Here is a 26,757-nt window from a genome sequence, read left to right as displayed (position 1 = left end):
ATGGAATAAAAAAAAAAAGTTAAAAATGCACAAGTCTTCCAGCTTCAAATTAAAGTAAACTAGATTCTCTTTAACTACAATGGGTGCTTATAGGGACAAATGAAAGTGGTGTTAGAATTTCCCCATATGCAAGCTGTGTTCCTCATTATTTTGGTAGTCAAGGTCCTCACAATCAGCATGTGCAGACTCACAATATTCCAGTTAGATAGGGAACAGAATGGAGCTAATCACTGACTGTTCCTCCAGCCAAAATCAGTTCCTTTTAAACCAAAAAACATTTAAAAAAGAATTTTTCCTTGCCAAAACCAAAAGGAAAGAAATTGTTTCAATCGAATAAAATGTTTTATTCGGCATTTTTAAATGAAGTGTTAATTTGAGAATACTTGGTTTCAAAAACATCAATACATTTTGTTTTGACGTGTCTGAAGTTTTTCCCCTCCACCCTCCTCAATTTTTTGGCTCAAACTCTCCATTGATTTTACAACTAGTTGTGATGCCCTGAAAAGTGTGGCATTTGGCAAGTTTGCTATTTGTTAAGAAAAAGTGTAGCCAGCTCTAATAGGGAAGTACTATTCTCATTTTACAGATAGACAGCGGAGGCACAGAGACGAAGCAATTTGCTCAAGAAGTCTGTGGAGGAGCAAGGAACTGAATCCAAGTCTCCCAAGTTCCACATTAGCGTTCTATCCACCAGACCATCCTTCCTCTCATAAAGACAGGACCTCAATGCAGAGTAAAGTCAGAGGCACAGTTTCAAGCGAGTGGCGAAGGCCCATACTAGGCTGTTTACATAAGGGTGAATGTTTGAAAGTGAGTGTGTCAACTCACACCCCAACCTGCATTTTAAAAACACCTAATTCTGGATCCATGCTCAAAAGTTAGAATACAAGCCAAGTCTGCCAGTTATTCTCCTTTGGGATGGGGGAAGTAATCAGGATGCCAAAAGGCTCTGTAAAGTTTATCTATATGGAGAAGAAAACGGATTAGTTCATCATTGAGTGTTAGAGGATCATGCATGTACCATAGACACGAAAAATCTCCTGGCATGTTAAGCATCAGAAGTGGTGACCAGAGGCACGAGACAGATTAAAAACAAAAATCTAAATTCTACAGGCAACCAGCCAGAAATCAGACTAATACCATACTGGTATGGATCCAAAGCTTGCTCCCCCCATCCCTTCTCCAGACAGCCAGCAGTACATGCAATACATAAGGTCAAGAGTCCATGACTCCCAGCTGCTGCCTGCCAGTCTTGCTGCCACCACCCAGTGTTTTAACAGAAGCTGACAGATGAGAGGAGTGCCCCTGAATCCACCCTGTATCACTCTGATCCATGGGTCCACGCACTGGCTAGCTGGCAGAGACTTGCTGCTCACTGCCCTTTCTGAAGCTCCTAACCTGCCATAATCCTCCCCAGAACCAGCAGATTTTGGGGCAGACTTCCTGATCTCTCCCATTTTTGCCTCTTTGCACACAGTAACTAACTGGATCTGGAGGGGAGGGAAGTATAGTGTTAAAAATGGATGCCACGAGAAAAGTAAGGAAGCAGCTAACAAGAGAACAGATTTGTAGGAGTTGACAGAGCAAGGAAAAAAATAAAATATGTAGACAAGACAGACAACCAAGGCAATTAACTGAACACAAAGCAGATCCCTGGATCAAATTCACAGGCTAAAGTCTCCCCTCACTCCAAAGCAAACCGAAATAATCCAAGGATTCATTTTATACACCATTATGCCATTCATCACAGCAGAATGCCTCCAGCAGCCTCTCAGTCACAGGCAGCTAAACAGCACTAGCAATAAGTAAAACTCCCCAAAAAGCCATAGAGCTCACTTTCCAAAACACAGGCACCTTAATATCCACATTGGGTGATTAAATGGACATTCAGGCACCTAAACAACAGTAATCTGGGTGCCTGAGAGTCCAGATGGCTAGTCTAAGATGCCCAAGTTTGAAATCTGAGCCTGTAGTAGCAGAAATACAGATAGCACAATAGAAGAGAAAAGCTTATTGACAAGTAGCCTACCAGCACGATGCACAAGCATGGGAAAGAACGAAAGATTCCTATAGGACTTTGAGCACCTAAGTTGTTGCTACAGTGCAAAACAAGAGAAGTTGGCATTGGTTTTTTGGTCAGGGGAGTGAGTACTCCCAGCTGTCTCTAGAGACCCAACAAGTAATACTTTGACCTTATATAGCACTTTTCATTTCTAAGTTCCAAAGCAGTTTAGAATGGTGCATAAGGACCTCTCTCCCCATTTCACAGATAGGAAAGCTAGGGCACAGAGAAGTGAAGTGACTTACCTGAGGTCACACAGGAAGACACTGGCAGGACTTGGATTAGTGCCCAGGTGTCCTGACTCCCAGTCAATTTCCTTTCTGGATCTCATGCATTTGATACTATGTCTGCTCCATTCACTGGGGCCAAAACAATCACCAACCAGCACATGCATTGCTATTGCCAGATACCAAGGGCACATATATATATATACATATATATACACACACACACACACACACACACATACACACATACACACACGTTTCACAAGTGGAATTTATGTAATATATAAGTAAAGTTATAGAAACCCTGAACACACAAAACAAAGAAGTGTCCTTATGCACCAAAGCAAAGACTACAAGGTTGGATTGCTCAACGGGCACCATTTTCTTAAAAGCTATTCAGTGAAGGGTTCTGAACAGCAGCACAAGAAAATTGTCCACAGTAACCAGACTGCCCTATGTCTACTGGAAGAATTATTCACTATTAATAATGTAGTCAAATGAATAAAGCATAGTCATTTGGGGGAGCACAACTAGCCAGCAAACTGGTTAGCAGCAAAGTCCTACCATCTCATCCTGCGTAGGGTCATTGTCAAAAATCTTCATAGGAGGAGGAAGTGGTGTGTGGGATTCTTCATCTGGCTCATCTTCTCCCCAACCCTTCTTACTCTTCTGAAAGCAAGATCATCATTAGACACAAAAAGGCTGGTTATATGAACACACCACTTCAGAGCCAAGCATAAAGGTAGCTAGCTAATTTCTAATACAATAGCTGTCTCAACATAGATATGGGGCAGGGAGGATTATGGATAAGTCTGGCTGCCATGACAAAAGGAAAGTCATAGTAAATATTTTTTTTATTATTATTGAGCGATCAGCCAGAGACAATATACTCTTCCAAAGCAAGTTGTTGAAAGCCATTAACTAATAGTTAATGGGACACTTAAAAAAAAAAAAATCTTCCTATTTACTCTATTGCCTGACAGAGGCCACATCTAATTTAGATTAATAAAAGGTAATGTAAAGCTTTGAGTTTCTTATCTCCCCCCATGCATTTAAATAATGCGACCTTCATTTTCTGTTCAACTTTCACACTAGAGCTGCTGACAGGATGGATCATGAAGTAACAAATTCTAGTCAGAGTGTGACACAGGGAAATGGTGGCCATTATTGCTACAGACAAATATTTAACAGCAAAAAATGTTGGTATGGCTTACAAAAGTTAGTGTTTTCTTTTAATAGGAAAAAAATCTCAGTTTAAAAATATAGATATCAGCATAAATTGTTGATCATTGCTCAAGAATGACTACTGTGCATCTTAATCTGGAATTCTTGTTTAGCAATTATATTGAAACAAACACCAAACATCCTGATGTACAATAATTTTGAAAGTCTCAGCCCTAATTAATGCTAGATTTTCAAAATGGAAGGATCATATCTATGGCACAAATATAATCAATTTTGTTTTAGTTATTCTGAAGTGATATTAGATCTTTCATAATCACACTGTAGTTTTCCTGTAAGCACAAAAGGAGGTTCTCCACCACTCCCACTCAGCCCCACACCTAACTTAGCACACTTTTAAAGTGAAAGTAAATGAGAACAAGGAACCATTATTCCAGAATAAGAGTATGTACAAACAATTACTCAGGAACAGCTGTTCCTGACTATGTGTAAACGAGTCCTTATTCTGGATTGACAGACAGACATCACTGAATGCTCTGCCCAAGATACAGTCTCATCTGCATTACTGTTAATACATACCTCATCTGCACTGTCCCCTTGAGGAGTGGTCTCATCTCCAGGCTTCGGTGAACCAAGGTCAAAGCTCTTCCTGCCATCTCGCACTTTCTTTTGTTTTTTTATGTTACTCTCAGTCTTCCCACTGTTCAGCCGACGCACAGGACTTGTCAGCCATTTTTTCAGTGTGTTGGTTGAACGCTTTGGGCCAGGAGAGCTCTGGATTGAGTTAAGGGATGACTGAGGCTGCAAGTTGGCCACTGATTCTGACTTGCCTCCATTTTCATTGGATGAGACTGAATATGCATCTGAAGGAAACAAAACAGATAACTGATGACATTGCCTGCTGGCATTCTGGGACTACCCTAGATTAGAATGTACCATGTTACGGTGCCTGGGGATTTGTGCAAAGCAGAACAAAATAAAGATGTTTTGAAAAATAATTTGTCGAGTGTTGAACAAGTCAGTGTTTTCTTCAGAAATGAATTCTAGAGCAGAGCCCTCTTCACTGCATATCTGATTGAAAAATAAGATGATTAAGATTCCTCTAAATCCTACACTTATTTCCCTCCATATTACCTGTACTTGGTAAACAGCACACACAAAACTGTAACTAGATTCTCAGTTCCTACCCCAGCCTCCACTGTGAAGTGAGAGCAAGGCACAAAATAGCAACAGGGAATACCAAAGCTCTGCCAGCCATCAGCACCTAGTCAGTCTGTTCCATTTTGTTTCAACTACTGCCTGGAAACTTAAGTGATCACATGTAAGTACTGTGTGTCTTCTGATAACCTAAAAACCCACCAGTGTACAGCTGAGTCCCTGAGCGTGTGCTAGCTTCTTGCAAGAAGTGGGAAAGTAAAGTATAGCTTCGAGAACTGCTTCAAAGTCATTCCTGACAGGCTCCTCTTTTTGCAGGTTCCCTCCTCCTGCTCAGTAAGTGATGTCCTTGGTTTGAGTGAAGCCTCCTTGAACCTTTGATCTGGATCAGTAGTGGCTGGCTCTAGATTCAAAGTGAATCATGCTGTGCAAAACTGACATCTTTAGATCTGGCAAAAGGTAAATGTCACTCCATTTATTTCAAAGCATTGAAACCTATTTTGGAAAAATAGGATTAGGAATTTTGTACAGATTCCACTTGAGTAGCTGATTTTGTTTTCAGGACAGCAGAGGTTATATGTACTGTATCTTTTAAAGATTGGCAAGGAGCCAGGCAGTAGGGCAGCCAGGGAAAGTAGTTGACAGAACCTCTACAGCCAAAAGGAGACTCGGGGTTTGGGGATAATACGGTGTTCCTTCAGTGTACAGAAGTGTACTTTGACGTTGCCTGATCAACTTCAATAATCCTGGCTGATTTCAATTGAAAGTGTAGGCTCCCGTTCTCCCGTGTGCTGGGTCTGCTTCTCCCAGTGCAGACTTAGAAAACAGGGCAGAAGGGAGAGCACCCAGCATTGCAGAAGCTCCTGTATTATCTTGTCTTCCCTACCCCACAAAGAGCGCATAGTAAACAGACAGGGAATAGAGGATGTGGATGGGTTGGGTTTAGCGTGCGGGTGCTGGATGCGGTGGTGGGCTGTAATATACAGGAGGTCAGACTAGATGATCTGGTGGTCCCCTCTGGCCTTAAAACTTTGACTCTCTCCCTCTATACTCCTGCAATTCCAAGCTGCCTGGAGGCTGCTGACATCTGACAAAAATAGCCAAGTCCTAGCTTGTACCAGGTGACTGGTGCAGCACTTGCTGGCTCTAGGATTGGTTGGCGCTCAAAACTGACTTAATGGCTCTGTGGATCAGTAATAGGATAATGGACCCGTTACCTCCTAGGCTGCTAGTTCAAATCCATCCCAGGCCAATAAGGACCAAAAGTCCACATCTTGACCATTCAGCAGATTGTGTGAAAGGAGATCTGACTGGTACTCGGTAAATGGTTTTGCACATCACTAAAGCCACAACCACATTTGGCATCCTCTCTGGCAGACACAGCCGCAAGACTGAATTACACACACCCAGAGAATTGTGAAAATTGCCCTTTCTTCTCAGGCGGATTCTACAAGAGAGGCCCATTGTTGGGAGTGGGCAGTGGGGGAAAAGATAGATGGAAAAGGCCAATTAGGTTATGGGGAACCCATTCCAATGGGAGCTCATTGCACAGCACATTCTGCTGTCAGAATGCTCTCTTTTCCTTTAATCTCATGTGTTCCACAATACTGGAGACTTAAAATTCCACTTGCCCTACAGGAGTTTCCTGCTTATAGGGTGAATTCCATGGCATAACACTGATTTCCCACAAAACAAGACATTTTTCCCTTCAGGACAAGTTCACCTTACTTGTTCCATTTGTTGTTTTGCTTTCCTAATGACAGAGTCTTGTTCTGACAAATTGTGATTATACAGCAATGAATTCAAATGGGTAGTGAATTCAAATCACTAGATTTATTTACCCTCCCATCAGTGCCTCTCAGTAAGAAGTAGAGAGAAGATGGCTGATCTTCTGGTGGAGTTTGTTTTGGATCATAATGTTACTTTGAATGTAAGATAGGGGTTTCTTTTCAGGTTTGTCTGTGCATACTAATCAGCAGACAGCTGCTGTTAGAATCCCCTCCCCCTGGCCCTCCAATGAGCATAGTACTCTATGGCCTTGAATACCCTGCAAATGGGGCTAGCCCTTAATGTGTGTGCAGTACACCAGTACATGTTTAAATTGAGAAACAAAAGAATCCACTCTCCATGGCTGCCAAAGCGGCACCTTCCATGAGCCCATGAACAAGTTTTGTACATGTCAGTAACTTTTAAAAGTTATTTTAACTGCTAGAGTAGCTACTCTGTTAGGGTTACCATATTTTGAGCCTCCAAAAGGAGGACACTCCACGGGGCCCCGGCCCACGCCCCGCCCATGCCCCAACTCCGCCCCTTCCCCAAAGTCCCTGCCCCAACTCCGCCCCCTCCCCTGCTTCCCGCAAACATTTGATTCGCGGGAAGCCTGAAGCAGGTAAGTGGGGTGTGGGGGGAGGAGGCGCGGCTCAGTCTGGCCCCCCCGGTGTCTCCAGCCTGGGTCGGCTCGGGCTCTGGGGTGCTGGCCCGGGACCTGGCCGAGCACCCCCGGCCCGCCCAGCACTGCCGGTCCCCGGCCAAGCCCGGCACCGCATGTCCCGATTTTCAAGGACATGTCCGGCTTTTTGGGATTTCCCCCCGGACGGGGATTTGGAGCCCAAAAAGCCGGACATGTCCGGGAAAATCCGGACGTATGGTAACCCTATACTCTGTGCAAAGATAGCTTCCTGGAAACAGATGGCTGTTCAGTTTCAAAGTGGAACATTTCAGTAATAGAGAGACTTTGCTGAGTGAAGAGATGCGGAAAGTGTGCATTCCACAGCTAACATGCAGGGAGTTTAAACTGGAGAGGGAAGGGAAGTTGTGTCCTGCACTCAAAAGTGCAAAGTTACCATTCTAAAACCTTGAATTTTGCTGACACAACAGGGCATGCTGATAAAGCTTGGCTTTCAAAGGAACACGTGAGTCATGTGAATGGAAAGTGTCTGAAGCCTATCAGACAGCAGATAAGCTAGCCACTGAAAACAGCTCTGTAAGCCTCTCCTACCTATTTAGCATTATTTGATTAACACAAAAGAGGCTGAAAATAAAATCAATAGTAACTGACTGAAACCATGCATTTTTAAGGTCTTTGACCTTAAAAAGACCATAGTCAAAGTTGGTGGGCCAAAAAACCAACCTTCTCCCCCTCCTGCCTTTGGAACAATACATTCCAGAAGGTCTGCCTATCATCTGGCCATTTTCAAACTAGTTCTTCCTTTTGCCACTCCAGCAGAAAAGTGATAATCTGGGCATTGTTAATGTTTGAGGAGCCAAACTTTAGCTTCTCTTAGCCTATTGCAAACTAAGTAATCCCCTACATTGTTCATAAATTAACTCTAAACATGCAGAACAATGCTTTGTTTTGTGACCTGAAATTGTAAAATAGTAACCCTCCCCGTCCAGAGAGGCCCTCTGTGCTGGCAAACTACTACTACATAAACTTGGACCAAATCAGTTAAACCAGGAAAGATGCAGAATTGGGCTAATTTGAGTATCTTTACTTGGGCAAATATCCCACCATGGTCAATGAAGACCCTGCCCTCGTGATGACTAAGAATAGGACACAATTAGCCAAACTTGGTTTCAAAACTGAATTTATAGGGGTATTTAACCATTCTCTAGACAAGGAGGTGTGTGTGTATATTACATACAATTTTTTAAATGGTATCTAATTTGCCCTTGGACAGTAAAAAAAAAACAAAACAAAACACAGATGTTACCATAGGATCCATAGATATACCAGATTAACGATACATCATAAATCACAGCTATAGAAGGGCCACTGTTGCTTCCTGAGCACCTGCTCGCAGCTAAGTACCATTCTGTTATGGCCTACCTCAGTTTCCCTCCTCCCCCCATGCTGTAACAATGAAGTCAAGGAGAAGACAAACACTCTACTTTATGGCAGTATACCTCCCTTCAATAAAATCTTCTGAAAGGAGCACTGGTACAATTGTTTAAAAGGCTCTTTCCTCAGAGCCTAGATGAAGTGCAAGAATCCCAAAATAAAATAAATAAATAAAAAAAACCACCACCACTCCTTAGGTTCCAGTCACAGCTCCTTCTACTTTAAGGCCTCAGTCTCCTCCAATGCTTTGAGTTCTGCAGACTTTCCCCTGATTATTCAAGGTCTCTCCCAGGCCTCCCTGGCTGCAGAATTTTTGCCTAGTTCAGGCTTCCTGGAAGCTCCCTTTCTCCTCAGGAGCTCTGTGGGAGTTCCTTAGCCTTTTATCATACCCAGTTGCTTCCCTGTCTAATTAACTGCCTCCCAGTTATTCAGTGAACTAACTACTCCCAGGTGAACCTGGGTTACCTCTGACCCCCTTGTGGAGCCGGTCAGAGGTAGGCTTGGCTCTGACACTGACACGTCTAACAAAGTGGGTATTCACCCACAAAGGCTTATGCTCCAATAAATCTGTTATAGACTAACAGGGGTAGGCAACCTTTCAGAAATGGTGTGCCGAGTCTTCATTTATTCACTCTAATTTAAGGTTTCACATGCCAGTCATACATTTTAACATTTTTAGAAGGTCTCTTTCTATAAGTCTATAATATAGAACTAAACTATTGTTGTATGTAAAGTAAGTAAGGTTTTTAAAGTGTTTAAGAAGCTTCATTTAAAATTAAATTAAAATGCAGACCGCCCACCCCCTCCAGACTGGTGGCCAGGACCCGAGCAGTGAGAGTGCCACTGAAAATCAGCTTGCGTGCCACAGGACTCTTTGTTGCTTTTTTACAGATCCAGACTAACACGGCTACCCCTCTAGTTTTGTGTATGTGTTCTAGTCGTAAGGTTGCCAACTCTCCAGATTGTCCTGGAGTCTCCAAGAATTAAAGATTAATATGTCATTAAAGACGGCTATGTGATGAAATTTCCAGAAATATGCCCAACCAAAACTGGCAACCCTATAGAGGGTCTGAAAAGTGACTTGCTATTTAAACACCCAGTTTACCAAATCTTTTTACAGGGGTATGATGTTCAGAAAGTCATGAATAATCTGCTCTCTGAAAAATTATGCCCTTTGAAAGGGTGTCAAATTGAGCATCCAACTCACTGATCACTCTTGGAGTTTCTGGAGACTTTATCAAGTGTTCAAACCAGGTCAGATATCCCTGATGGGGGAAAAATTAAGTCAATTATATTTTAGACTTATCAGTGGATTTCTTCAGTCTGATGTCTTCAAATAGATTGAAATTCAGACAGCAAGGGGTATCAAGTGCAACAGCGAGGATTTGCTAGGACTCTCTTCTAGTCAGAAAACTACTGGAGTGAATATGCGCTAGAAGCAATTTGGTTAAGATGATCCAGGGTGAAGTGTGGAAAGGATACAGAGTCACATTTCCTGTTACCTGCAAAGACTGACTGACTTTTTGCCCTCACTTTAAGGGCAGACTGCAGGAACAACAAGTTTTTCTGGAACAGCTGCAGAGTACAGCAAATGAGTATATCCATGTATATCAATGTCACCACTATGCCACAACAGAACTTTAGAGGCTTACCTGGTAAACCAAAAGGTCTACATTTGGGTTCAGTAGACGAACATGGCTGGATAAGTTTCCTGCCCAAACCACGGGGGGGGGGGGGGGGGGGGCGCAGGGGGGGAGAAGAAGAGTGTGTCTGAGGGCTTTTCTACTTGAACATGGACACTGCTGACTCACATTAACAGGCCTTTAATCTCTGATCTGGTCCTGTTTCAAAGATTAGATCAAAGCCCATTAACAGATTGTTAGTGTGCATCAGCACAGTACAGATGGTCAGTTAGGGGATGGCAAGCTAGTATGGGGTAGATACACAACCCAGATTGCCAGGAACAAAAATTTTCATGTAGATAAGCCCTGAGGCATCTCTAAACAAGTCTCCAAGAAATCCATTGTTTGGCAGCATGACAATAGCAGATATTCACAATCAGAATAAAAAGCCTTAACATTTGAAAGTTTTGCACTGCCAAATTAGTGAACTTGTTTATGGCAATATACAAAAACCTGTAGGAGAACACTTCAACCTTCCTGGCCATACAATAGCAGATTTTACGGTAGCCATCCTACAGCGAAAAAATGGCAGGACCAGACTTCAAAGAGAAACTGCTGAGCTTCAGTTCATTTGCAAATTTAACACCATCAACTCAGGATTAAACAAAGCCTGTGAATGGCTAGCCAACTAAAAAAAAAGCAGTTTCTCCTCCCTTGGTGTTCACACCTCAACTACTAGAAGAGGGCCTCACCCTCCCTGATTGAACTAACCTCGTTATCTCCAGACTGATTCTTGCCTGCATATTTATACCTGCCTCTGGAAATTTCCATTACATGCCTCTGACGAAGAGGGTATTCACCCATGAAAGCTTATGCTCCAATACATCTGTTAGTCTATAAAGTGCCACAGGACTCTTTGTTGCTTTTTACAGATCCAGACTAACAGCTACCCCTCTGATACTTGTTTATTCTTGTTGCTAAAATGGACTCTCTCCTAGATTTAAGGCTATTACTTGGAAGGAGGCCATTTAAATACAACATTCTGAATGAAAAAAAACCCTCAAAACTGAATCGTCAGAAATTGAATGCATAGCCCTTGTAACATTTCAAAAAGAGAATGTGGTGCCAGGTGACTGGTGTAAGCCATTTCAATTTAACATCCCCATCCCCCACACAGTATGAACTAGAAGAATGGAATGACCTTGTTAGAAATATTGGATTCAGCATTGGAGGCACTAGTCTCTCCAAGGACGTGCTGAAAAGACTTCTCACAACAATCAAATTACAGAAGGGGGGGGGGGAGGGCAGAAAAAGAGAAAAAAGAAAATCTCTTAGATCCACACTATTCAAACCATCTATAAGAGAGAAACTAGTTTGGGTGTCCCAAATGGCTTTTACTCATGATAGCTAGGCATTAGAATAGCTTACAGCTGTAAAAATTTCAGTGACTTACAGAAGGATAAAATTCTGTTTTAAGTCAGAAGAGCAAGATCACAGTATCTTAATGTGAAGTTTAACTTGGATTAACTCACTGTCTCCAAACAATTTTCTGTAGCAGTGGTGGACAACTGCTGGCTTCCTCAAAACAAAAAAACAAAAAACAAACAAACATACATGTAGGAATTTGATTTCTATGTTGCATTTCCAAGGTGCCGGTCATCTAAGCATTAATCCAGGTAGGGCAGAAGTATTTGACATCCTTGAGGTACAATCCAGTTAACAAGATTGTGAACCCCATTGGCAAACTCACTGAAATCAATGGGACTATGCCTGTGAATAGCCACTCACTAGTGGAGTGATGGCTTCATGATCTCTCCCAATGAACAGTCAATCAAGCTCTATTGTGCCTTCCAGAGCCCATTTTCCCATCTGCAGCAGTTATTGCAAGAAAAATGATATCTCCTTTAGGTGCAGAAGTGAAATATCAGCATAGGAGGAGAATATGGGTTCCATTCAAGTTACCAGTTTTGAAGAGCTTGAATTCCTTTGTACTAGAGTGTCTTGGAAAGCAGGGTTCTTCTGTGCCCACCATGTGTGCAATGACATTTGCATTAGCACTTTTTTTAAGTGTTCATTTACACAAATCTTCAGCTCAATCAGTGAGATGCTCACTCTTATTCTTGCAGCCTGAGACACTCTTCCCAAGTACATCCCATTCCCAATGTACGTACATACTAGTCTCAAGTCCATAATTTAGGGACTGATTCAGGTTCCTTTATTCATACTAATACTTTACTTCTCATGCCACACCATTTGAAGTCAGGAGGACTAATCAGGAGGTGAAGTTCTACTCAATGCATTTAAGGATGGCTGAATAAGGCCCTTGCATTGCAAGCTCTTTTGGGCTTGCAGGTGTTTTTGTATGAAGTATTTAGACACGCTAGTGGGTGTTAACACACACGGGCCAAAAATCAGATTAAAAAACCTTCAGCATTTGGGAGGATTGAAATCTAGATCCAAGCTTTACAGCTTGGGTACATTCTAGTCACTACATACACCTACTGTGAATTTGCAGCAGAGTTCAGGAAACAACAACCTACTGCATTAGAGTCAGGTTTGTCAGTAAAGAAAAATCTTCCTATTGCTTATACAAAAGCAGCCAGTTACACTGCTAAAAAGCTAACATTTGTCAACATTCTATTATAAAGAAGACTACCTTTTCAAATCAAAGCCACCACAAAAGGTTTCAGTAAACACAAAAACCCACAAGAATATGCAAATATGCAAAAAGCACCCACAGAGATGGAGACAGAAGACAATTGGAGTGGGATTCATTTAAAATTAGAGCTGTGCTAAACTTCAACAAAACAAGCACAAAATTGTCCACATTTCAGGTTTCCTTGTAGGTTCAGAATGCTGGTCAGTTTTGTTAGTATTCATATGTTTTAACAAGATGTGGCTGAATTTCAAGTAAGCCCAGGCAGAAGTCAGAAGAAACTGCGTGCTACCTGGTTTCATGTCTGAAAATAAAGACGGGCTCAAAATGCAAAATTCAGATTCACTTACAAAATTTGCACCTACCCTCCAAAGTATGGAAGATGTTTGGGTTCAGCGTTTTACTTTGGGCCCATCTGTATTGGAGATCAGACAGATGTTAGCAGTTTTCTATTTTAGTTTTGGGGGCTCATCTGATGCCCCAACTCAAAGTAACACTCAAGAGGCATCAGAATTCTCACTCGTCAGTTTCTTGGGATAAATAATTTCATCCACATATTCAACTGGCAAAATGATACAGACTTCATAGAGTAAAAGTTATTTGTGTAATTAATTACACAAATATTTGATATATAGAAAGCAACATACCTGGCTAAAAAATAAAAAGAGGCGTTAGAGCCAGAAGTGTGACAGACTTTCAATCTAGTGAAATTCAGAAGTTTCTGATTCAATGATGAACATGCAACAAGTCTGACTTTCAAAATTAACAGAAAAAGAAAGACTAAATTCGAAGTTATACTAGACATTTAGAACTTAAAAATAGTTTCTTTACTGAAAACCTGGTATTACTTGTAATGGACAAGGAAACAGAGATTGCTTTGATTCAGATGGTATTTAGAAGATGGAACTCCACCTACACTGCCCAAGTCAATAAAAGGTTTTAGAATTTAAAAAAAAAAAAAGTTACTATCCAGGGATTTCTAGAAAGCATAACAAATGCTACTGGGGGCTTCTATGTCTTAGGGTAATGGTCACTGCTCTTCCTGGGGTTAAGGAATGTACATCTCCCTGGTTATGCTGTTCAGACAGGATAGTAGGCCCAAAGCAAAATGAACAATCCAGGCACTTTGTGTACTTCGTATCAGTTGCATCTCCCAGCAGGAAATGATTAGTTGAGGTTAAGCATGTGACAATTTATTCTAACTAGCAATAAATCCCCAAAAGGCAACCTGCCATTAATTTCAGCTGAATAGGTTTATTTTTAGCTCAGTTCTTCCGACATGGATTTCTTCAGATTGCTCTGGGAAAGCTGACAAACCAAAACTAGTTGCCAGGTTTAGGTTGTGTCAAACAAGGGGTTATGTCTAAGAACTCCACTTATCAAACTGGCGTTCAGGAATGAGTTACTGCGACTCTGGGAAAGTTTCAAAGATGGAGTTAAACCAAAGGCCTGAAAAAGCAGCTTTGAAGTGTGCCGTCTTTTTTTTTTTTTTAAATGGAAGAGAAAGTACTAAAACCAGAGAGTGATATGAATAAGTCTAGCATCTCTGGGAAGAGAGGTAGCACAAGGGTAAGAAATCAGTAACAAAACCCAGTGAATTCAGACACTGCATCTTTGTTACTGTTCTATTAGAAGTAACTGTTGAAGTCAGTCTGGCAGAGAAATAGCTAGAACAATTAGTCATGGTGTAGCATGCAGAATTAAAGCTGTTGTTGTAGGGGAAAGGAGTCTTATTGCATAGTATCTGGAGGATGAGAGATCTAAAGCTAAGAGTGGGGTAGTACATGCAGTAATTACTTACAAGCTATGAGAGCAGCCAGCCAGAGAGGCTACAACCTGACCTAACACCTACAGAGTTAGAAGTAGCAGCACAGACACCTGCTGTCAGGTGAGCCTGACATACTCTGGTTGTCCCAGTCTCTCTGAAGTGTGCTCACATAGAACAGCAGAGACCAACACCAACACCTTCCTTAGTGAGGTGTTTTTGCTTACTGCTCTTATCAGTCTTCTTGACAAGCTAGTCTCTTTTCACAATTCACACCCCACCCACACCACTTGTGTCTTGTTTATAGTAGCCACTCTGGAGTTTGTGACAAGAATCACAAGGAAGCAACAGGTAGAGAGAGTTCATCAAGCAGTTCACTGTGTGAGGTAAATAATCCCAGCCAGCCTCAATCTAGAGTTGGCGTGCCAGAGGAGTGAGGTGCAACACCAAGAAGGGAAGCCTTACTTAGCTCCCCAGCTCTCAGAGCACCACAGATCTAGGCACTTGACTTATGCTGTGTGTAAAGGGGAGGCCATTCATTGTCCCACTCCGTTAGACAAGCTAACATTTACTAGAGAAATCATTCTGAAGGGTGAAAGAAGTCAGGATACCATGCGTAAGTGTTAAATATATTTTCTGCAAAATCTCAGGCACATTTGTTCCTAAATTTCCAGAAACCCCCACACGTACCAGGCAGAGGGGACACATTGTGAACCAGCTCAGAGCACAGCTGCAACAAATATCAGTCGGCTGGCACAGACATGGATAGGAGCATTCTCAGTGCTTAATTTGTAATGAAAGAGGTCTTGGGGCTTAAGCAATTTAACAAAAAAATTCATAATTGACGCACAAAGCCCAGAGGTGCTGGGGCTAGGCCCTGGCAAAAATTAAGAATGTAGTATTCTTCCCACAAGGCAATGTAGTTGGGTAAGCAGGTTTCTGGAGAAAACTCAACAACTTTGAATGCTGCTTTGTTTAGTTTCTGTCAGGGTGGGGGGGAGTTTGTACAAACCAATGTTTAGGTCAAGACTATTGCACATTTCTTTTTGGTGCTTAAAAATCCCCCCCCCCCCCCAACTCATTTCACTTTGGATTCACAGAGTGTTTCAATTTCATGACAAAAGTTAATAATTCTGGAAGTTCTATGCTGGGAATAGGGTGACCAGATCACAACACTAAAATATCAGGACACATTGGGGTGCCGTCAGCCCCGCCCACAGTCTACCTCTGCTCCTCCCAGGCTCCGCCCCCACTCTGCGCCAGGTCCTGCCCCCTCCCCATTCAGGCTCCCCCCCACCGCACCCTTCCTCATCCCCTGGCTCCCTGCATCCCTCCTCAGTCCCCCCACCCACCGCTTGCCTCCTCATCCCACCCGCCTGCCGTTCACTTGCCTCTTCACCCTCCTGCCCGCCACTCACCCCTACGGCACCGACTTCCCCTCTGCTGGGTGGGTGCTTACCCACCCACCCCCCGCCTCTGCCCTCGCTCTACCCCCATTCGACTCCCTTCCCCCACCTCTTCTCCACCTCCTCCCTGGAGTGCGCTGCATCCCTGCTCCTCCCCCCTGGAAAGCACTAAGCACCACCAAACAGCTGTTGGGCAGCGGGAAGTGCTGGGGCGGGGGGGGAAGGGGAGGAGTGGGGATGAGACAAGGGGGAGTTTGGCTGCAAAACTGAACACCCTAGCCCTGCCCCTTCCTTGAGACCACCCCCCTGTCCTGAGGCCCTGCCCCCCACTCAGTACATTTCCCCCTCCCTCAGTGGCTCGCTCTCCCCCACCCTCACTCACTTTCACTGGGCTGGGGTGCAGGAGGGGGTGAGGGCTCTAACTAGGGGGGGCAGGCTCTGGGGTGGGGGAGGGGGATCAGGGTGTGGGAGGGCGCTTTGGGTTGGGGCAGGGGCATGGGCTTGGGTTTGGGCTTACCTCAGGCAGCTCCCGGTTAGCGGTGCAGCAGGGCTAAGCCAGGCTTCCTGCCTGTCCTGACTCCGCGCTGTGCCCCGAAAGCAGCCAGCAGTAGGTCTGGCTCCTAGGCAGTAGTACAGCAGGTGGCTCTGCGCACTGCTCTTACCCACAGGCACCACCCCCGCAGCTCCCATTGGCTGCGGGTCCCCCACCAATGGGAGTGTGGAGCCAGTGCTCAGGGTAGAGGTAGTGCACAGAGCCCTGTGTGCGCGTTTCCCCCCCCGGCCTAGGAGCTGGACCTGCTGGCTGCTTCTGGGGTGCAGTGCAGAGCCAGGACAGGTAGAGACTAGCCGGCTTTAGCTCCGCAGCACCGCCAAGTGGACTTTTAATGACCCCGTTGGTGGTCCTGACCCAAGCCGCCTGGATCCCTTTCCTACCAGGTATTCCGGTCAAAAACCAGACAGCTGGTCACTCTAAGAGGGCCACTCATAGCAACAAAAACCTTTACATTTTTATTTCTGAAATACTATTTGGCAAGAGAGATTTGTGCATGCTCAACGTAAATTCAGTGATGTTAGGAAACCTTTGTGGAAACCTGAAGTTGTGAAGTAACCTAGAATTTTTTACAACCCACCCACCGCCACCCACCTGGTAGGTATGAAGTTGCACATGCAAGAAGCAGTGCATCATTTTTGCATACCACTAATAAAACCATTCACTAGAAATTATAAATATACCCTTGTTTCTTTTAGCATAAATCACCATAAAATGTTTAAACATCCATACGGAATCAGATTGATCAGCTTTTTAATTTGGATCTAGCTATTTTCTCTCTCTGCGATGGATGGCAGGGTAGCAGTCTGTGAAATACCATCTTTTATCCTAGTGGTGGGCACAAAAACAAAATTTGTTACACATACTTTCCAAGCAGCTGTTAATGAAAAACAAGGCCTATTCTTTTGCAGGGTGTCAAGGGTCAGCTTCATTCAGCAGCTCCCAAATTGAGCTACAGTAAGAGTTTTTCCACTTTTAATTAAGTGATTCCTCAGTGACATGACATCACCACCAAGGCCAATGTTGCCCTAGGCTCAGAGCAGGCCTTTTCTACTGTAGGACAAAAATCACTTCCCCTCTCCTCCTCCCTCCCCCAGGTGAGCTCAGAGAAATAGAGTCAGCATGAAGACATCTGACTAGCTTGTTTACAGCCCAGGAGCGCCTATCTCCTTATCTCAAAGGAAACTGCAGACATGCACCCCGCCCAGTTTCTAATGGAAAAAAATAGAAGCCACAATCAGATCATTACTGGTAACCAAAAGAGTTTTTGCACAGGTTTGGAGGGAAAGATCTATGGTTGGAATGGTGTCACTAACCCTTCCAAGCACACACAGGGTTTACAAAGCCTAGTCAGCGATGAGGAGTTCTCCTTTGACACTCAGAGGCTGTAAAGAACTCACAGCAGAGACTAATTCTTCCTCTACAAACTGACCAGTGCAGAATATACTGCTTAAATCACTTAATAGTGTTACTAAGTAACACTATTAAGGTAGGGCGAGAGGGACACAAGTGTATAAAGGGAAATGTGTATGGAGACAGTCCCACTACTCTCCTCTATTGAGGTCATAGGAAGCCTCATGTTAAAGAAAACTGGCTACAGCCAGGGCATAAACCCAGTATGATCTATGTGCATGTCTAATTGTGACTAGGATTAGGCAATGACAGAAAAACTGTACAGTCACGTAGATGTTCATGCTGGACTTTTTCCACTTACTCACTCTTAATATATTATTCAGCTCTGATAGTCCCAAAGACAGACACATGAAATAAAAAAAATAAGTTGTGGATGGTCCTGGGGCTAGAGTGGGCACCATATGACTAACCATAATGAGTGTAGAGCTGTTCGATGATAAACATGCCCAAAGCCACATTGCGTACTTCTGTGCCTGAGCTCCCAGTGCCAATTCCCAGAAGGTACTTCCTCCACCCCCTCGACTTCTAAAATTACCTAAAGAAAAATAGATCCTTGTAGCAAAGATAATGACGGTGGTTAAATGAGGTCTGAATAAATGTAAATGGTGGTCACCAAGTAAGACAGGCGGATCTGAATTACTGGTGTTTTATATTTTACTGTTTGAAAATTACAGAGGGAGAATGGGCAACCAGGTTCAAAAGACGCTAATTACCCTCATAAGGCTGTTAGATTTGCAAGAGGTTTCAATACACTTCTCTTTCAGAAACTCAAAACATCACCTGATGCCCCCAAATAGTGACAAGGGGAATATGCATCCGAAGAAGTGAGCTGTAGCCCACGAAAGCTTATGCTCTAATAAATTTGTTAGTCTCTAAGGTGCCAGAAGTACTCCTGTTCTTTTTGCGGATACAGACTAACACGGCTGCTACTCTGAAAGGGGAATACAGTATGTCTAGTCTGTCCCTTTGTTTTCATTTAACAGCTCATAAGGGGAGGGAGTAGCTTTGTCAAAACCTGATAAACTGGCAGGAGGAAGACAGGCCCACAGGAGATGTTATCTTTCACGTACTGAAGTATTAATGCTGAATTTGTTAGAGATCAGCAAGAAGGAAAATTTCTCCATTCTGCCTCTTGGGAAAGGGTTTCTCTGGACTGAGAAAAGCCTCTGCAGAACATACTGAGCTCTCAACATTCTGAAGCAGTATTAATGTTCTGATCTACCCACAGGCGATAGGACCCCAGTTGGTATCTTATTCCCAACTGTAGGATTTTCATTTCCAAGGTTGGAACAGCCCACTGACAGCTTTCAAAATACAGCAGCCTGTGCCAGTGTTCCTTTCTTATGAGTGGCTAGTTAGTATCAGAATGTCAAAATTCAGTTTTGCCTAGATCTTTAGCACTGCATTTTATAATGTGGATCATTTCCAAAATGCAGTGGTGCAGCATGTAATGTAAAGGGGTAGTCACCAGTCAAACTTTCAAATTGAGAGGGGGCTCTACCAAGTTACTCTCATTTCAAAGCCAAGTTCTAAAACAACTGAAAAGAGTATCTAGGAATACTTTTTTTGGGTAGTGGTGAGAAGGTGCATGAGAGAGATTCTTCTACTCTGTAGCCTGCTGGTTAGGGCAGTGGCCTGGGATAACAAAAACCAATTCTGAGCGGAGTTTGATCATCCCAGATCACTTTGAACCAGGTAAAGCAGGGACCTGAACTCAAGCCTCTCACAAACCAGGCCACTGCCCTAACCACCAGGCTGTTGGGTATTCTGGAGTCTCTCTCACTCTCTCTCAACTCAGGTTTCAGTCCAAAAACTGGACATTAACAAATCTATTTTTGCAAAACAAAAATAGAAGCCTAAAAAGCTGCCAGAAGATAGAATTGTCCTTCTAATCAAAACTACGTGTTAAGTACATAAATGGTGGCCAGTTAGGTGCTCTCATTCTGCACAGGCTTCACTTTGAACTGTCATTTTACTGACCTGATCGTCTACTGTGCTGAGGGAGAGAGAGAGCCATTTGCCAGATATATTCATGCATTTCAAGTCACCTAGAGGGAATACTGTAAATACTCAGGTCATGTAACCCAAGACAAACCCAGAATGTTTAAGTGTTATCACTTTACACTAAACTATTTTGCAGGTGAAGTAGGCAGCAGTTACTCTCACTCAAAGTACAGATATTTGAATTAATGTTTGAACATCATTTCAGATGATTAACTCACATATAAAAATAGGAAGGATCTGAAATACACTAGATTTGATGCACTTCAATTTTTATATTCTACTCAAACACATTTGCATTTCTAAGTAAAACATATTACTATTGGTAACTAATGGATGTCTTAAAGCAGAGTCCTTAGGCCACAAAAAGCTAATTGCATTATGCTAAATTGGATCTCAGCGATATACATGTTATACCCCCTAGAGGATTAATTAAGCTACATCTCTTCAAAACAGTCTCAGAATGCATTTATTCAGTGTGTGGTTAAATTATGCTGAGTTCTGCAATATTGACAGCATCTTACAGAACTGTTCCATGACACTGTCCAGTTGTGTCCTGATTTTCAGAGGTTCCGAGCATTTGTAGATCTTATTGAAGTATGTGGATTGCCCATGCCTCTAGAAATCAGCATGAGCATATACGCCATTTGGTGCACTATGCCACAGCAGTATCTCCAAGCCATTATTTTCAACAGGGCATAATTCTGCCACTCTTACTCATGAATAATCTTATTGAACACTATTTTGCAGGAAGTTTTAGCCACGGTTCGCCTTTGTGCTGGGTAACAGTGTTAATGCCATGGACAGCAGTAAAAAGGTACTTACTGAGCCATGCTAACCTGTATTGCTGATGAACATGTCTAGCAGTTAGAACATGATTCTAGGAGTCAGGATTTCTGACTCCTATTGCCCAAAATTTGCTGTTAAGGTTACCAAGTTTCTGAAAACTGGACATGCCCCCCCCACTCCACCTCTTCCCCTTGGGCCTGTCATCTTCTCCCCCCCTCCCATCACTTGCTGCCCTCCACCTTCTTCCCACCCCCCACCCCGCAGCTAGTCTCCCTCTGCTCCAGGGCTGGGAGCTGCAGCCTGACTCAGAGCCTGCTGCCTGCCTGCCCATAGATGCAGATAGGAGGCAGCCCTAGCTGAGCAGGGCCTGGCATGGGTTGATGACTATCCCACCCACAGTAACTGGACTTTTGGTGTCCATTCGGTATGTCTGACTGGACACTGGCAGGTCCCCTTTTTGACCAGACTTTCTGGTCAAAAACCAAACAACTGGCAACCCTATTTGCTGTATGAGCTTGGGGAAGTTATTTAACCTGTGTCTGACTCACTTTGATAAGCTGTAAAATGGATATTAAACATTACCGTGTGTCATGAGGATTTGATAGGGTTCATTGACTCTGCAAAGCTTTTTGAGATTCTGGATGAGAAAGTAGGACATAGAACATTATTAATTACAATATTTTGCAGTTGTGGTGCTCAAACTTATACCAAAATGAAGTTGGGATTTTCTCAGTGGCTTCATCAGTGTCTTAAGAGGTGCTGCTCCCTTTTCAGGCCCCAATTCTGCTCCATCCCACTCAACAGGAGTATGGAAAAGATACTTTGAACTAAATAGAATCTTGCATTGGCAAACAAGAGATCTTTGCTTGAAACCGCATAGAAACCTGTGCTCGTAGCCTCCTGCTAACTGACTCCTTCCTTGGGGCCATTAAGTTCACTCCCTGTGGGAAGCCACTGTCACACTGCCACTTACACTGTACTATACTTGTACTACAGTATAGAGCAAGTTGTAAGAAACTTGCCAAGAAAACCCAAGAATGTTATTTCCAGCCATTCAAACCACCACTAAAAATATCTTTCAAACACCCAACAAATGTTGTCAAAAGAGTTGCTTTTCAGTGCTTTCCTATAAAAGTTGTTTTGTACACATCACATTGAAGGAAAATAATGCATGACAAAGAAAGAGTGAAGCAAAATCTAAATTTAGTAATCCTTTCATATAAAAATAAATTCAGTTTTATAATTTTTTTTAAAATTCTATTTGCAGGTTCTAATGCTCACCTTGCTAGGACCTAACTAAGGGGAATTTTTCAATTACACATGCAGCAGTCCAGGATAATCATTTTAATTAATGGAACTCTAACCTCAAAAGGTCCGAAGCCAGAAGGGAGAGTCATGGTGAGTTTGGGAGTGGGGGTGGGGAAAGGAATAAGTTTATAGCAATCCAAAAGAGAGTTAATTGGACAAAAATGGACAATTCTCAAGGGAAAGGCATGTATCTCACATTGCTGATTGTCCGAGACCCCTGTCAGTCACAGCTGATATGCTAGTCAGCTGAACCTACTTTAAACCCACAATAAGGTTGGCATGACTGACTACAGTGACACACAAACCAGGACAAATCAAAGAGGAACATTAGTTTCAGATGCGAAATAAGTTATTTTCCAATTGGAAAGAAATTAGGAGAGAAGACATTTTCAATCATATCCCAATAGGATTTTTCTTTACCCACTAAGCTGGTCCTTTTTAAAAAACAGAACATTATTTACAAGGTGTTCTTTACAAAATGTCTGACAAGGTTTTGTTGCTTCTCTCTGCTTTACACCATAATAAGAGTGTTTAAATGGTAATAATGCAATTATTATGTGGTAGTAACTGGTTTGGTGTATCCACCTAAAAGTGAACTGGATCTTTAAGGGCTACTTATTTTGTGGTGGGAAATCCATTTATGCAGATTCGTGGTGTATGTGATGCCTATTGACTACCAAGCTAGCAAGATCCCTGCTTTGAGACAGTCAAACTGACTTAAATCACTACCTCCCTATGACTCAGAAGGGCTGGTTACATTTGTGTGCTGCATTCTCCTGCAAGAGTTCATTTGCCAAGATGTGGGGTATGATTATGTAAAGGAACATATAAACTCTCCTGTGAAGTCTATTGTCTTCCTCAATCTCAGAGGTTGAAAACATTTTAGAAGAGAAGAGATGACAGGACTAGGTGGATTTCCTAGGCTCCTAATTGTTTACACCTGCTACTTCTTCAATGTGTTTACTTTATATATCACTCCTCAGTGCTTGCAACACTTGAGTTGGAGGCATGTTAGGAGTAGAAAGATATTCAAGACTTTGCTTGAAAGATCTATCTATAACCACCCCCCAAGTAGAAACTGAGAATGAGACACTTATCTACTGTATTAGGTTGTCCAGTTAGGAGGAGTGGAGTATAGGGCTATGAACATTCCCTATGGTATATAGTGCTTAGTCTAGTCTACAAGAATCTCAATGGAGCTTCCACCACTTCACCCCCAATCTAGAAGATCAGTGCTAGACTGAATATCAGGAAAAGAAACAGATGACTTGGGAAAATTTCTCTTTTTCATTAACCCTACTTGAAATATTCAGGACAATTCCTCTCCAGTCTTGAAATGCTTCTAGAAAAGTAATACATCCCGTTTACTCTGTTCTTTATCACTGCTCAGCCAGTGTGTACGTATCACAACTGTTTTTCCCTTAACAGTCAAGTCTTTCACCTTGAGTCTTGTGGCAAGATAAATAAGTCTTGTGATCTCTCATATGCGCTTGAAGTGAAAGGGATGGTTTGGGAGTTTTGCAGGCATGAAAGCAAAATTCACATATTTTCTTTTAAATCAGCTGAACTGGTGAGAGCTGAAAACAATACAGTAACCTAGAGAATTAGGATCAGCACCACTCATTTACTTTCAGATTTGATAGCATGTGGCTGATCTTTTTACAAGTCTCATTATCTCTTTGTTGTACAAAGATCTGAAAGTCTTGTCTGTACATCCCCAAATGCAACCGTCTCTCAAAGGATGAGACTGCAAGGTTAGTCTTAAAAGACAGAGCTAGCAGGTGCATCAGCACATGCAATGGCCTCCAGTGATGGAAGGACAACGTGTGGCCTTATTACTAATACAAGTCTAACCAGCAGAGACAGTTCTCAGGACATGCAGGAGCTAGGAGCAATGAAGTGTTTCATTTGTGAAAACTGGAAGATGGTGCAAGAGGAGCGTTTCAGAGGGAAGGTGAGCCGAAGAAACCTTTCTTCAGTGAACAAGACTAAAATTGGCATCTCCAGTGATTCATAGTCTGAGTATTTTAGAGCAATGCTGGTCCACTGAGATTTTAATACAACTTGTTAGTTGACATGATCCCTGGCCAAGAGGACTTGGTCACATTTTTAATGTTTCAATTCAAAATCTTATAAAAAGGTGTACATTTTAATAAAGCTTAAAACCAAATAATCCCATAAAGAGCTTATAGATACTGTGTAGAGCAACTTTGCTGCCAAAACAAAATCAAAGAAGCCATTCATCTGATTTAATTATTCATGTTCTAAGACTGTCCACAGACCAGGCACTTCTAATTAAGAGAGACAAGGACACCTACAAAGATTTCAAATGAAAAAAAGTTTCATACCTAGAGAGAGAAAGGCTTAAGCCTAAGTGTAACAGGGCTAATTGAGAAAGGTAGGCAGAGCCATCCTTAGGATTTATGGGGTCCTACGCAGTATTACTAAACTGGTGCCCCTATGCCCAACTTGGGGCACAGCCACAACCCCTGCCTGTGGACCCCCAGAAGCCTCCCCCCCAATGCTGACACACACCAAGCTTTCTACGCAGCAGACACTGTGGCAGCCTGGGCTCGCAGCCCCAGGGGGTAGGGATGAGGCAGGACAGGATACCGAGCCTCATGGTGGCAGAGAGTCACAGTTCCCCCACACCCTCTGCCTCACACAGAATTCGCCATGCCATCGCATTCGACTCTGAATATGGCCCCTGCCTAAGGAGGCTGCAGCTTGCGCTGGGTGTGTGCAGGAGCCGACCTGCTCTTACCTGTGGTCCTGGTGGTTCCTCAAATTTTCGGGTGCCTTACATAGGCATGCGCATGCCTAAGAACAGCCCTGATGATAGGATCATGAATTCCTTCTCTCTTAAATGCTTCTTGTATGGATTGTCAAAAAAAAGCACATACTCAAGAGGTTATATACTCTGCTTACTGTATGTACCACATTAGAGAGATGTAGGGAAGAGATTTATTAGAAGAAAGTTTAACCAACCAGCAAAATCCACTTCACTGTGAGTTATGAGTCCTGAGCTCCCAGGTTAGCAGAGTTTTGGTAACATCTGGTCTCTTTCCAATAACCTGTCTGGCATGAACTGCCTTGACTCCAGGTACAATCCTTAGGAGTGTGAGGATGCAGTGACTTTGACGGGACAAGAGAAAGTTCTATTAGGGACGTAGAAGTTTCCCTAGTGCAGTGGTTCTCAACCTGGGGGTCCACAGACTATGTCTAAAAGGGGTCCGTGAAAGGTGGTTGTTACCACAGAACAGTGGTTTTCAACCTGTGGTCTGTGGACACCTGGTAGTCTACAGACTACGTCTAAAGATTTCCAAAGGGGTCTGCACCTCTATTTGAAATATTTTAGGAGTCTGCAAATGAAAAGTTTGACAACTGCCATAGTGGAACTGGGTTAAAATTTAAAAAGCCACTTTGGTGTGAGAGCACCAAGAACCCTTCAACGCAAAGGACTGTGCACAAATGAAAGAAATTGCACAGACAGAAGGCTAGTACTGCTGAGTCTCTAGACATTCTAAAGTCACAACTGGTAAGCATTCAAGGGCTTTTCCCAGAAAGTCTATTGAAGAATTTAGTAGTTTCCTCATATTTGCTATTCAGGAAACACTAAGAAACTGGACAAACTTGTCAGACATTCTTAATCTTCACCATTGTTTTTGCTGCCATATTGATTTCAACAGAACTGTTTTGGACACACATTCCAGTATGCTTTACATAACGTAACCATGGTTCAGTTTTAAACAGAAAATAGAGTGTTCAAGTCAATAACATTTCCTAATATGAATATGTTTTCTTGCAGATCATATCCTTGCTATCATGCAGCAGAAAGGTACTAATTTCCTTAACAATGCTCGACACTTGACTTTAATGCCTATAACCCCCATACCTTCTAAAAACGGGTTTCCTAAAAAAACTTGCCTTTACCTAATAAAGAGATAACTTGTACTAATACTCTGACATCACTTGTAGTTATGCCAACTTCCAGTAAGGCACAATGTTTCTGACAGCTTAGTGAAGATCTAAGAGGTGGCTGGCTGAACAGTCTTTACCATACATCAGAGTCACTAAAATTGAAGCCAAGGAAAGTCTACTTAGTCTTACACTACACATCTTTATTCGCAGGAGTCAATGAATTTTTGAGATTAACAAAAGGAGAGAGAAAAACGGGGTAAAGGGGATGCAAGAGGGGAAGAGGAAAATGAGCAAAAGTCTTGGGTAGAGGGGGGATTAAGGGGGAGAGGATAGAAGAAAAAAGGACAGAATTTTTAAATAAGCCTACCCCAAAAATTTGGGGTAGACAGGAACACTCAGCTTTTGTTCTCCATATAATAAATGTAAGTGGGAGGGTCTAACATTCACCTAAGCTTCTTATTTTATTAAATAAAAGGTTTAGAGCAGCCACACACAAGTATGTGACCAGTCATATACACAGGATGACTGCTTAAGAAGAGGAAGGGGCAAGCTCTTGATTTCAGATATTTACATCAGCCATTTCAAAACAGATCCATGTCTTGCATTAGGTCACCTTTCAGTACAGGTGAGAGTGAAAACTATTTAAGTCATCCATAAGAGCCATGTGGTACAATTACTGCCTAGAGTTCTTGTGACGCTGCACTCCATAATGTTTTATGGAAATATGGGGGAGGGATAGCTCAGTGGTTTGAGCATTAGCCTGCTAAACCCAGGGTTGTGAGTTCAATTCTTGAGGGGGCCATTTGGGGATTGGTCCTGCTTTGAGCAGGGGGTTGGACTAGATGACCTCCTGAGGTCC

General features: G+C 42.8%; 1 protein-coding gene across 5 annotated transcripts in view; it reads right to left on the bottom strand.

Annotated features, from left to right (window-relative positions):
* KALRN (kalirin RhoGEF kinase) overlaps positions 1-26,757 on the bottom strand; it is a 716,112-nt gene that overhangs the window by 80,950 nt on the left and 608,405 nt on the right. For 3 of the 5 annotated variants that reach the window (XM_026647403.1, XM_026647404.2, XM_026647406.2), the window contains 2 exons: positions 4,051-4,334; positions 2,854-2,958 (listed from right to left, as the gene is read on the bottom strand). In XM_026647403.1, coding sequence (XP_026503188.1) covers positions 2,854-2,958; positions 4,051-4,334 — 389 coding nt within the window. The remainder of the gene's footprint in view (positions 1-2,853; positions 2,959-4,050; positions 4,335-26,757) is intronic. The other 2 variants (XM_026647405.2, XM_026647407.2) reach the window with 1 other exon arrangement.

Source organism: Terrapene carolina, unplaced genomic scaffold (genome assembly GCF_002925995.2).
Source record: "Terrapene carolina triunguis isolate 2854851 unplaced genomic scaffold, T_m_triunguis-2.0 Scaffold62, whole genome shotgun sequence".
NCBI lineage: Eukaryota > Metazoa > Chordata > Testudines > Emydidae > Terrapene > Terrapene triunguis.
Note: the sequence above shows the minus strand (reverse complement) of the source record. Positions and strands in the feature narration are given on the sequence as shown.